This window comes from Marmota monax, unplaced genomic scaffold (genome assembly GCF_021218885.2).
Source record: "Marmota monax isolate L192 unplaced genomic scaffold, Marmota_monax_Labrador192_F-V1.1 WCK01_AAM20220418_F8-fsc00012, whole genome shotgun sequence".
NCBI lineage: Eukaryota > Metazoa > Chordata > Mammalia > Rodentia > Sciuridae > Marmota > Marmota monax.
In genome coordinates this window covers 30,413,170-30,425,732 of record NW_026695227.1, presented here as the reverse complement: position 1 = coordinate 30,425,732, position 12,563 = coordinate 30,413,170, and the positions used below count along the sequence as shown (strand labels likewise).

General features: G+C 41.3%; 1 protein-coding gene across 4 annotated transcripts; it reads right to left on the bottom strand.

Annotated features, from left to right (window-relative positions):
- Positions 1–443: 443 nt before the first annotated feature.
- On the bottom strand, positions 444–12,450 carry Dnajc22 (DnaJ heat shock protein family (Hsp40) member C22). Of its 4 annotated transcripts, XR_009225964.1 has the most exons (5): positions 12,302–12,450; positions 10,686–11,635; positions 9,189–9,452; positions 7,062–7,108; positions 444–2,285 (listed from the first exon to the last, which is right to left on the bottom strand). XR_009225964.1 is itself a non-coding variant. In XM_046435994.2 (3 exons), exons 2-3 carry the CDS (start codon positions 11,523–11,525, stop codon positions 9,267–9,269), a joined length of 1,026 nt encoding a protein of 341 aa, XP_046291950.1. In that variant the 5' UTR covers positions 11,526–11,635; positions 12,247–12,270; the 3' UTR covers positions 8,985–9,266. The 4 variants fall into 4 exon arrangements, 2 of the variants coding, with proteins under 2 accessions (XP_046291950.1, XP_046291949.1); XR_009225963.1 differs by lacking the exon at positions 7,062–7,108; XM_046435994.2 differs by lacking the exons at positions 444–2,285; positions 7,062–7,108; positions 12,302–12,450 and adding an exon at positions 12,247–12,270 and having other exon boundaries at positions 8,985–9,452.
- Between the last annotated feature and the right edge of the window lie 113 nt (positions 12,451–12,563).

The window sequence follows — 12,563 nt, the reverse complement described above, 5'->3', positions numbered from 1 at the left end:
TGGGCTCCCCTCTGCAGGTTTGTCCCCAGGAAACCTGTTATTGTTAAGCCACCTCTCCTCTCTCCTTATTTCCTTCATTCAGTGATTTCCTTAAACTTTTTATTTTTTAAATTTTGAGACAAGGTCTCGTTAAGAAGCCGGTCTTGAACTCTTCAACCTCCTAAATCACTGGGATTACAGATGAACAACACTAAACTCCATCTTATTTATTTACTTTTTTCTAATAATTGCAAGCATTCATAGAGTATTTTACAGGAAACCAAGGTTTTTTTTTTTAAATACAAAATACCCTAAATACTCCAGAAAAATTCTAGTCTTACTGGTAGAACGTCCATTCTACAGCTGTTAACTAAGTAAATAACAGTATTTCCTTACATAGGCTAGAAGGTGGAAAGGTGTTATGCCCGAATTCGGGACCCCCCAAAAACCACCAGAGACCAAGATCCACGAAAGCAGCAAAGAGGTGTTTATTGCAAGCTAGCTCGGTCCTCCGTGTGCACACAGCAACTGGTGATGCTGAAAGGCACCAAGCCCAGGGTTTGCAGCAGTTTTATACACTCTTTGGGGAAGGCAGGGACTTCACATACAACATAGTGTTATGCCAGATTCGTGGGACCCCAACACTTCCAGGAGCCGAATCCGATGCAATCACACAAGAGTCTTTATTGCAAGCTCGAGCCTGGACTCACAACCGTTCCTGACGCAGCAGTCCCAGGGAGTGAGTCCCAGGGAGTGAGTCCTGGTCCTTCATTCAGTGGGATTTTATAGGTTTTGGGGGGATACTCTATGCGTCACAACATCACACAGCAAATCATTCCATACCGCAGGAAAATCAAACAACAACTCTTAACATTGATTAGCACATTCAATGGCGGGAACAAGTTGGGTAGGGGTGATTGGTTAGTACAAGAGGGGGATTCGTTTGAACTGATTGGTTTAAGCCACGAGGGGTGTACATGCTGAACTACGTGGTTTCCCAACACGTTATCAACCACCATAAACTACTGGGAGGGTCATCTGGCATCCCAGGTATTTTCCCTGTCTCATGCTGATTGGTGGTTGCTCGGGGGTTGCTATGGGTCCTCACCTAACCTGACTGAGTCAGAGACACCTGGCTCCTGCTATTTGTAGATGAACAATTCAGCAGGGTGGGTATATGCCTAGGAGTGCTCTGTGGGTCTTTCCAAGGACAAGGGTCATGCCCTCTTTCTTGGACAGGCTTTGCTCTGAGGTAGAGGCTGGTTTCTCAAGGGAACACCCAGTCATATTTGATTGTTTTATACTCTTCTTTGAAAGCTCATGACATCATCTGTCATGATGGCGCACATCTGTAATCTCAGCAATTTGAGAGGCTGAAATAGAAAGTCTGCTGGTTCATTTTCAAAATCTAGTATTGTCTTAATTGGATCCAATTGTAGCCCTTCCCTTTTGCCCGCCCTAATTCTAAAATTAGCCAATCTCGTAGATTGTAACCTCAAACTCCTCCAATTAAAGTGAAGGGCAGCGCTGCAGTAGGTTCTAGATACAAGCAGACCACCTGCTGCCCAGGTGCGCTTGCTAGCCAGGTTCCAGTAACATGCCCTCTGCCAGAGTAAAGGTCAACCTTGCCCAACCTCTTTCGAGAACATGTTTTCGGCACCTCTTTATTTCTAACACTGAGGCAAGAAGATTGCAAATTTGAGGCTAGCCTCAGCAATTTAGTGAGACTCTCAGTGTTTTAGCAAAACCCTGTCTCAAAAGACAAAAAATTAAGGCAGGTGGGGTGGCTCTCGCCTGTAATCCCAGTATTTCCAGAGGCTGAGGCAGGTCCTAGGAGCATGAGTTCAAGAACAGTCTTAGCAATTTGGCGAAAACCTGTTCAAAATATAAAATTAAAAGGGCTGGAGATGTGACTGACTCACTGGTTAAGCACCTCCAAGAAAAAAAGATAATTTTTTTTTTTTAAGTTGGGGATGTAGGTCAGTTTTAGAGGAAATTAAGGCTCTGAGTGGCTAAAGGAAGTCAAATCACACAGCCAGGAAAATCCCATGAAAACTGATTCCAATCCTAATGCCAATTTTGATTCCCCAGAGCAAAGTCAAAAGACCAGACTTAGACTGGGGGAAAATATCTACAATGCTTTTTACAATAGGTTAAGGTTTCTAAAAAGCAAGGATTAACAAAACAGGTAAGATAGTGACAAATAGGAACGCAATTAAAATTTTTAAAAACATGGGGTTGAGTATTATGTCAGAGGTAGAATGCTTGACTAGTATGCAGGAAGCCCTGGGTTGGATTCCCAGCACCTTAAAAAAAAAAAAAAAAGTGAGACTATGAGATATGAGTAGGCACTACATTGAAGAGGAAATGCAAATGCCAAATAATATTTGAAAAGATGCTCAACTTCACTAGGAGTCAGGGCAATGTAAATTAAAGTAATTCAAAACCATTTCTCACCCACCATCTTGACAAAAATTTAAGAATGATAACATTCCTTGCCAGTTAAAAAGAAAAGACTATTCTCTTTTCTTTGCCACAACTTTGTGTAAATTGTCACACCTTTTTCCAGAAATAACTTTAAACAGAATGAATCAAAATTTAAAATATGCCTTGTTTGACCTCACATTATTACTTTTTGAAATATATTTTCAAAGAAACAAAAAAGCATCAGTGAAAATATTCAAAGATATTTATGGTAGCATTGTTCATGTTGGAAAAATAAGAACTGCTTATCTATAGTGCCTATCTGAATAAATTAAAATATATCCATATTTTTGTGACAAAATTTTGTAATAATATTGGAGAACCAATTAAAAAAAATTTCCAAATCAAGTAAAGCCCCTAATGACTCCTTGTCTTTTTTCTTGTACACTATTTTAAATACATTTACATTTGCAGATGTAGTGGTACAACCATGTCAATAAATTACTAATCAATATATTTTGAAGGGGCTGGAGTTGTAGCTGAGGGGTGGAGGGCTTACCTAGCATGTGTAATGCACTGGGCTTGATCCTCAGCACCACATCAAAGTAAATAAATAAATAATGGTACAAAAATAGGTTATGAAATGCTTCATTAAAATTCCCTGTGATAGGGCTGGAGTTGTAGCTCAGTGGAAGTGCACTTGACTAGCATTTTGAGGCACTGGGTTCAATTCTCAGCACTACATATGAATAAATAAAATAAAGATCCATAAACAACTAAAAGATATTTAAAAAAATAATTCAAAATCATTGTTTTTCAAACAAAACGTATATCAATTTTTGACAACTTTAAAAAGGTGTGCAAGTTAACTTGGTCTTGAAATCATGCCTTGTAAGTGAATTTTTTGGCAAAATTTAAAAATAGTTTTTTTTTAGTACTGATTATCAAACCTAGAGCTTCACATGTGCTTAGGCAAGTGCTTTACCACTAAGCTACATTCCTAGACCTTTTTACTTTTTAAAATTTTACTTGAGGGCTGGGGATGTGGCTCAAGCGGTAGTGCGCTCGCCTGGCATGCGTGCGGCCCGGGTTCGATCCTCAGCACCACATACAAACAAAGATGTTGTGTCTGCCGATAACTAAAAAAAAATAAATATTAAAGTTCTTTCTCTGTGTCTCTCTCTTTAAAATAAAAAAAATTATTTGAGACAGGATCTCCCTAAATTGTCCTGGTTGGTCTTGAATTTGGGATCCTCCTGTGTAGCTGGGATTACACACATGCACCACCATGCCTTAATTTTTTTTTAATATGTGCATGCTAAGAGAAAATATCTACAATTTTAAAAAATATTTTTTAGTTATAGACAGATGCAATATCTTTATTTTTTTATTCATTTTTATGTGGTGCTGAGGATCGAACCCAGTGCCTCACATGTGCGAGGCAAGCACTCTGCCACTGAGCCTCAACCCCAGCCTCCTACAATTTATTTTCTATTTTTTCTTTCTTGTTGTTGTTGTTGTTTAGAGATGATATCTGGCTATATTACCCAGGCTGGTCTCCAACTGAGACAGATAGGGATCATCACTGGGATTGAAGATTTTTAAAAAACTGAGGTTGACTAGGGGGATGGGGGAACCTCAAGATTAGGTCATACTGGCCTTAGCCTCTTACTGGTCATTCACTGAAAGAATGATATGCAGAAAATATAGAAAAACACTAGAGGTCTTAACCCCTAACCTGTGTCAATCCTTAAAATTGACATGAACATTTCTTTTTTTTTTTTTTTCTTTTCTTTCCTCCTCACCCACATTTTTAAACAATCTTATTGTAAAGACCAGGAAAGCCACTAGAGCAGTTGCACCATAAAAGTCAGAATATTGGCACCATAACCTCTCCAAGAGTAAACTATCTTTCACAAGGAAGAAATTTCTTGGAAAATAAAAATACCACACTCACAACCAGTAAAAAGTTGCCAGATAGTAGCCCACCACCCCAGCAACCAGAATAAAAGCCTAGTCTTGTCTTTTGTTCAGCTTTGCCTGTGTTTGTACTCTTTGGCTTGGTTTCATTAGTACTGTCATAGGACCAAAAGTTCCTGGCTCCAGCATTACAACGTCTGGGCTCACGCCATCCTCCTCTCTCAGCCTCCCAAATGTTGGTACTACAGGCACACACCATCAAGCCCAGTAACAATTTTTTTTCCTATTAATCTGTAGAGAATACTAGCTAATAGAGGGGTGAAGGTTCAGAAGGTTCACTGGAATAAACTGATGATAAGTAAATTAATAGGAGAAAAGTTATATAAGTTATTAATATGCACAGTGGAGAATCACAAGAGCATTATTACTCAAATAACCCAGTGAGGTCCAGATGCTTATGTGCCCTTCTTCATAAGGGAGGGGAAAGATGACAATTTGAGGAATAGCAAATGATTTTAGGTGAATAACTGGGCCCAAAGTTCAGACAATAGTTAGTAAATGGCTCTCTTTGGGAATCTTTTTTTTTTTTTAATTAATTAATTAATTTTCAATTTTTTTATTTTTTTATCTCTTTGGGAATCTAATGGGCCTAGGAGACTGACAATAACTTGTGACAAAAATCTATCTGGGTGTGGTTATATTATTTTATCTTCTTCCTTCAAATATAAGTTTATTTAATGAAAACTCAGGGAAGGGACCAAAGATAATTAACTCTTTTCTTCTTTGGTAGGGCAATCTTTGGGCAGATTAATAAGCATCACAAGTAAAGTATCTTCCAGCATTTGCTGTTTTTCAAGGGCTTTTAATTTAAAATAATCAGCATTCCAGGGTGCCATATATTGGGATGAATTTCCCTGGGCTCCTTCAAGGACATAATCCTACTTTTTTTCCCCCAGTAATGGGGCTCAAACCCAGGGCCTTGAACATGTTAAGCACACACTCTACCACTGAGAGACACCCCTAGTTAAAAAAATAAATAACCCAGAGTTAATATCCAGGAAAAAAGTATGAAGCCGGGTGTTGTGGTGCATGCCTATAATCCCAGCAGCTGAGGAGGCAGAAGAAGGAGGAAGATCACAAGTTTAAAACCAGCCTCAGCAACTCAGGGAGACACTATCTCAAAATAAAAAGTAAACAGGACTGGTGATGTGGCTCAGTGGTTAAGCGCCTCCAGGTTCAATCCCAGGTACCAAAAAAGAAAAAAAGTGTGAAGGATGCATATGCACAAAAAAAGATCAAGAAGACTGAAGTAAAGGTACATAATTTTAACATGTCCCTGATCCCCAGTCTTCTTCTGCAAACTAAGACATTGTGGACTTTCTTCTACTTCTGGCCAGTTACATAGAATGAAATAAATTCCTTTTGAGATATTTAAGCTGCTAATTCCCCCAATGTCCCCACAAAGACAAATGAGATATAAAATCATTAATGTTTTCATAAGTTCCCACAAAACAAAACAAGATCATCTGTTCCTTTTCCAGTATTGCAATACATCATTTATGGTTTGTTTGTTTGTTTATTTTTAGTTGTGAACAGACACAATACTTTTATTTTTATGTGGTACTGAGGATTAAACCCAGTGCCTCACACATGCTAGGCAAGTGCTCTACACTGAACTACAACCCCAGCCTCTCATTTATAGGTCTTATAATACTTGATTCAAAATACCGAACAAGGTAGACTTCAATATTTTTTAGTTGTAGATGGATACAATATCTTAATTTATTTTTATATGGTGCTGAGGATCGAACCCAGTGCCTTGCAGTGCAAGGCAAGCACTCTATCACTGAGCTACAGCCCCAGCCCCTATGAAGTGGCATCCCCTTTCTCCACAGAAAGGCCCTTTTCACCATGGCTGATTTTAGGACTGTCAGCAAAAGAGTCTCTGTAAAAGAGTCCAATGTAGATAAACTTTCTATTTTCGTGTCGCCCTGTTTACCTGGCCACTGGCTGAAAAGACACCAGCACTCTAGGTGCTGGACACCCCTTACTGTTTTTCACAAACATAAGTATAGTACTTTGTAGAAATGTGCAAACAAGTCCTCTGGCCTTGAGCTGGGCTTCACAGAGATGTCTACAATTTTAAGATAAGTTACAATTGGGCTCCATGGTAACAGCTGACAGGGGGAGGAAAGAAAGGGGAGAAGCTCTCCCCTTCTCAGGTGTTGTCCTTGAAGAGTTGACTTGCCCAGAACAGTGAAAGAAAAGGCTGTTTTTATGTGAACCTTCTGCAGACTGAACTTCTGAGCACCTCTCCTTACACGCTGGGTATAAAACTCTGAAACTACCTGAACTTGGGGTTCAGGGGATTAATTGATTACAGCAAAAGCTGTGCCCTCTGAACCTGGCTGCAGCCAAATAAAACTATTTCCTGCTATCTTCGGTGCCTTGCCTCGTTTGTCCCTACAACACCTAGACTTCAATATTTATGTACCTATATTATCATTCCCCATGTGTAAGTTAGATTCATTGCTGTGATCAAAAAACCTGACAAGAATAATCTAGATGGGCTGGGGCTATAGCTCAGTGGCAGAGTAATTGCCTAGCATGTGTGAGGCACTGGCTTCAATCCTTAGCATCACATAAAAATAAATAAATATATATATATATTTTTTTAAAGACTAACACTTCCCCCAAAAAAGAACAACCTAGAAGAGGAAAAGTCTTTTTGTACTCACTGTCTCAGAGGTTCAGACCATGGTTGGCAGACTCCATTGTTCTGGGTCTAAGTGAGACAGAACATCATGGCAGAAGGGCATGGTGAAAGAAAGCTCTCAACTCATGGTAACTGGGAAGTGGGGAGAGAGAGAGAGAGACAGAGAGAGAGACCGAGCGAGAGACAGAGAAAGTGCCCAGGCAGGAGCCAGGGACAAGACATAATCCCAACTGATATGCCCCCAGTGACCTACTTCCTCCACCCACACTGTACCTACAGTTACCACCCAGTTATCCATTCCAAAAAAAATTTTTTAAGCAGGGCACTGTGTGTGCTTGCAATGCCAGAGGCTTGGGAAGCTGAGACAGGAGGATTGTGAGTTCAAAGCTAACCTCAGCAATTTAGCAAAGCCCTAAGCAATTTAGAGAGTCCCTGTCTCTAAATTTAAAAAAAAAAAAAAAAAAAAAAAGCGGTGTGGGAGGTGGGGGGGGAGGGATGGGGGTGTGGGGGGGCGCCACTGGGAGTGTTGGGGATATAGCTCAGTGGTTAAGCGCCCTCTGGGTTCAGTCCGGGGTACCACATACACAAAAAAGAGCAAGTTATCAATAGGCTTTGGAAGCCAAATTTTTTTGGTACTGGGGATTGAACTGAGGGGTGCTTTACCACTGAACCACATTCCCAGCCTTTTTATTTTGTGACAGGGTCTCAACAAGTTGCCTAAGGTCTCCAAGTTGCTGAGAATGGCCACTAACTTGCAACTCTCCTGTCTCATCTTCCTAAATCGCTGAGATTACAGGCATACATCACCATGCCTGGCTTCCATTCAAATTATTAACCTATCAAATGGATTAATCCACTGATTAAATTACAGCTCTCATGATCTAATCATTTCACCTCCAAATTTTTCTGCATTACTTAACATGACCTTTCAGGGGATACCATCTATCTAAATCATAATACCCCATCAGATTGTAAAGTCCTGGGAACAGAGTGTGTACCTCAAAATCAGACCTCAAGAGTTGAGAAGACCTAAGAACTCAGCTAGTCCAACCATTCAGGTAAAGTTTGAGGGATCTCTACAATATTTTTCTAAGCAGAGGAACTGTTTCCCTTCTGCAGCAGCTTGTTCCTTTTGGGAAAAGTATAGTTGTAGAAAGTTTTCTGTAAATGAAATTTTTTTTTTCAGATTTTGAAATTTAATCTCAGTCTTACTCCTTGGTAATCTACAGATAGATCAAATCCCTATTGTCACAGGACAGCTTATGAAATATTAGAACTCTCATATTTTTCTTTCAACCTTCTTTTTAAAAAAATTTTTATTAGTTGTTGATGGACCATTATTTTCTTTACTTACATATAGTGCTGTGAATTGAACCCAGTGCCTCACACATGCTAGGCAAGCACTCTACCACTGAGCTACAACCCTAGCCCTTCCTTCAATCTTCTAACCCAGTGCTTTTACACATTTTTTAAAAGTCAAATGATTTTTCTCCACTATACATCAATGTACCAGGTGTGGGATAAGGTGGTTGATCCTTTGGAAGGTATTTTATTGTCTTTATAATATGCCTTTCACTCTTTGGTTTTAAGCAAATGTAGTCAAGAATACCATAGCAGCTGTGCATTGTGGCCCAGGCCTATAATACCAGTGATCTATCTGTGAGGCTGAGCCAGGAGGATTGAAAGTTTTAGGCCAGCCTCAGCAACTTAGTGTGAACCTCAGGATCTTTGTGAGACCCTGTCTCAAGATAAAAAATAAAGGGGCTGGGGATGTGGCTCAAGCGGTAGCGTGCTCGCCTGGCATGTGTGCAGCCCGAGTTCGATCCTCAGCACCACATACAAACAAAGATGTTATGTCTGCAGAAAACTAAAAAATAAATATTAAAAAATTCTCTCTCTCTCTCTCTCTCTCTCTCTCTCTCTCTCACTGAAAAAATAAAAATAAAAAAAAATAAAAAAGACTGGGAATGTAGCTCAGGGTAAAGTGCCCCTGGGTTAAATTCCCAGTACCATAAATAAATACAATAACCAAGAATGCAGATCATAAATGTATTTTCTACCACAATTGTTCTCAACCCTATAAGATTTCCACATCTTCACTGCAAGTAGACAGTTTTTTTTTTTTTTTTTTTTAACACTGTTGGGATACCTCAGATGGGCAAAAGAAGACTTAGGATAAGCTGCCCCGCTCTGCTGTGAAGACTCCATTCTCCAAGAAAGTTGATTTTCACCTCTGGGATCCTCTGGGCTTCTTGGTCTGAGTCAGAAATTCATATGCAGCCTGGATTTCCAGGAAATGCCTTTGGGCCTCCTCTCTTTGGTGCTGGTTGTGGTCGGGATGCCAGACCTTCACTAGCTCCCGGTAACTACGATGTATTTCTTCATTTGTTGCCCCATCTGAGAGGCCCAAAACCTTAGGGAAACAGAAGCTGACAAATTAGAATCTCACAATTTGTACATGGGTCTCTTGCTGCTCCTTTGCTAAATCAGGCTATTAGTACCTCTGGAGCAGTTCACCTCAGATTAGAATTCAAGTTTTTGGGTTGGAAGTTTAACTCAGAAACATGGAATAAGCTATGTATCTTGCAGAGCCAGGATTTGCCTTTAACCACAGCTGCATTTTCCAACCTAGAATTTCACATCCCTGACAGGATCTCTTCCCAACAAGAAGAGGGGAAAAAGACATGTATAAGAATGTCTAGAGGTTGGGATTGTGGCTCAGCGGTAGAGCCGCTTGCGTAGCATGGGCAGGATCCGGCGCCACATAAAAATAAAGGCATTGTGTGTGTCCCTCTACACCTAAAAAAATAAATATTAAAAAAAAAGAATGTCTGTAGGAGCTTTATTCATGATAGTCTCAACTAGAAACAACCCAAATATTAACAATAGAATAAATAAACTGTGGTGTACTCAGTGCCCCTGGGCTCAATCCCCAGTACCACAAAATAAATAAAAAGGGCTGGGTATGTGGTTCCATGGGTTTAATCCCCAATACTCCAAAAACAAACAAACAAAAAGAATATAGATTGGATGATTCCATTTATTTGATGTTCAAGAATGGGCAAAACTTGCACAAGGCCCTGGGTTCAATCTCCAGTACTATCAAAACAAAAGGGGGACATGGGTAAAACGGATGTGTAGTGATAGGACTGTGGGTGTATCTCAGTGATAAAATACTTTCCTAGCTTTTGCAAAGCCCTGTTTTTGAGCCCTAGCAGCATATAAACAAACCAATGAACAAAAAAGAAAAAAGAAAAAAAGAAAGTAAACCTACTTTGGTTATGGAGTCAGAATAAAAGTTACCTTTGAAGTGGGAGTATAGATTGGGAAGGGGAATGAAAAAAGTTTCTTAGTGCTGTAAATGTTCCATGCCTTGATCTGAGCAGCCTATACATAAAAATAGTGTATTTCAATTATGTTATACCTCAATAAAAAGTAAATATATACACATAAATTTCTTTCACTCACTACTAGTGTCCTGTACCTTTGCCCAATGTACAGTGTTCCAAAGAAGCTAGGACACCTTTCCTGGACCTGGCCATCTGAGATAAGAACAGTACTTCCATGTGGAGGGCACCAGCTCCAACAAGGCTTATTCTAACTCCCAGAGCCACCCAGGTTGGAATGAGAGGGAAGAAAGCCTTACCTGGTAAGCCAGCTGGCGCTTCTCATCCTGAAAACTGTGAACAAACTCATAGAACTTCTCCCACTCCTGGAAGTAGCAGTTGTTGATACCTGGATCCCCAACTAATAGCCACCAGATTTGGCAAGGCAGAAGGAGGACAGACTCCATAAGGCGGCCAAGAAGGGGGAAAAAGCTGAACCAATTTAAGAAGGAGCCAAGTGTTTCTGCCACATAACTGAGAGTGGCAGCTGTGTTCCACAGGGTACTGTATGCCAGTGGGCCTGTGAAAGCAAGGTAAGCCAAACCGAGCCTGTAGAGCCGCACACTGAGTGTCTCTGACTCCACTGAAGGTTTGTAGCGACGATGTTTCTGGGCTGTGATGCTGGCAGCCAAGCTGATGGGCAGGATGGCTATGGGGCGGCCATAGAATATAGGGGAAGTAAGAAATGCTGCTCCTAGAGTGTTCTTAAAGTCTGAGGTTTGGTTGCCAACAGTAGCCACCAGCAAGACACCTAAGCCAACTGCCAGTGGGAGGCCCACAATGTAGAAGTTGGCCATGGAAGAAAAGCTAATCAGAGCCACAAGGCCAAAATATATGCCCACTACCATCTGGGCAAAAAAGCGAATGGGATTCAGTGGGGGTATCCCCTCTCTTGAGCTCTGTTTCTGTCCCTGGGCTCTGTTGGCTTGAGCTACAAAGTTTGGGAGATTCCAGAATTCCCAGAGCCAGCCCAGCCCACCTCCCCCCAGGGTAAGCATCCAGAGCAGGGCATGACTGTCCCTTCCCAAGTATAGGTGGTGAAGCCCAGCAGGGCCCCCTACAGCCCAAAGGACATAGGTCACAAGGAGCCCTTTCGCCATCCTCTAGGGCAAGAACAAATCCAGTGGCATTTGATATTGCTCAGAGTGCAGAAATCTCAGGTCTTCTATGGGAATCATGCCCATCATAGCCTCAGAATTATCCTTAGACCCTAAGAGATGGAAAAAAGAATCATAAGACTATATCCAGGTCCCATTTCTCTTTTCAGTAAAAGTTGAGTCCAGATCTGCCTTAGTATCCCTGAAATGCTAGTTGTCCCAAACCCTTTGTTCAATACCTCAGTCCTATTCTTTATAACCATGACAACTACAAATTCAAGGGAAAAAATGTTTTAAATGCTTTCGGTTGAGAAACTGAGAACTCAGGGCAGGAATGAAAAAGCAGAAGCTTAAATTTCAGACCTGGAGAATGACTCACAGCAGAGTAGTATGGATAGAAAGGGCTGAACAGGATGTCTTTCCAAAATTGCCACACATTTGTAAAGCCCCTGCCTAACCTTCTCCCTGTCCCCATTCCCAGCCCCAACTTCCACTATGCTCTTAGTCACTTGGCCCAGGTTTCAGCTCCTCTCCAGCCTTCCCATCTCTCCAGGACATAAAAATTTCCCACGAACGGGGTCCTGAATTCCCTCCACTTAAACATTCAGAGAAACATTTTGACTTATACCTTAGCACCTCACAACTCAACTACCTCCTTCCAAGGCAGACATGTCCAAAGCCACCAGGCAAATTTTCAGAATATCAAACCCAATGCCAAAGCTACCTGCCAGTCTGTCACCCCCAGCCAGCACCGCTAGACCCAGGTGGGGCGGCAGTACCTGGCCGAACCGGCTCCCAGACAGCGTCAGATCAGCTATTTTCTTCAACCACAGAATCAAAATGGCCCCTCTCATTCTGCTCCCACTTCCATCCAAGTGGACTTTGTCTCTGACCTCTATGTCACGGAAGTCGGAGGTCTGGGATTAGGCCCCTCCCTAAGGCCGTCCCAGCCCCCTCGAAATCACCTGCCCGCCCTACACTCCTATCTTCCACCCTCTCGCTTACACTCAGTTTTCCAGGCTCACCCCGCCTTCTAGGGGC

Coding starts and splice junctions, on each gene's coding strand:
- Dnajc22 (XM_046435993.2), bottom strand. CDS start 11,525: ATGGCGAAAGGGCTCCTTGTGACCTATGTCCTTTGGGCTGTAGGGGGC. Junction 9,453..10,685: donor AGCGCCAGCTGGCTTACCAG/GTAAGGCTTTCT, acceptor TGTTTCCCTAAG/GTTTTGGGCCTCTCAGATGG.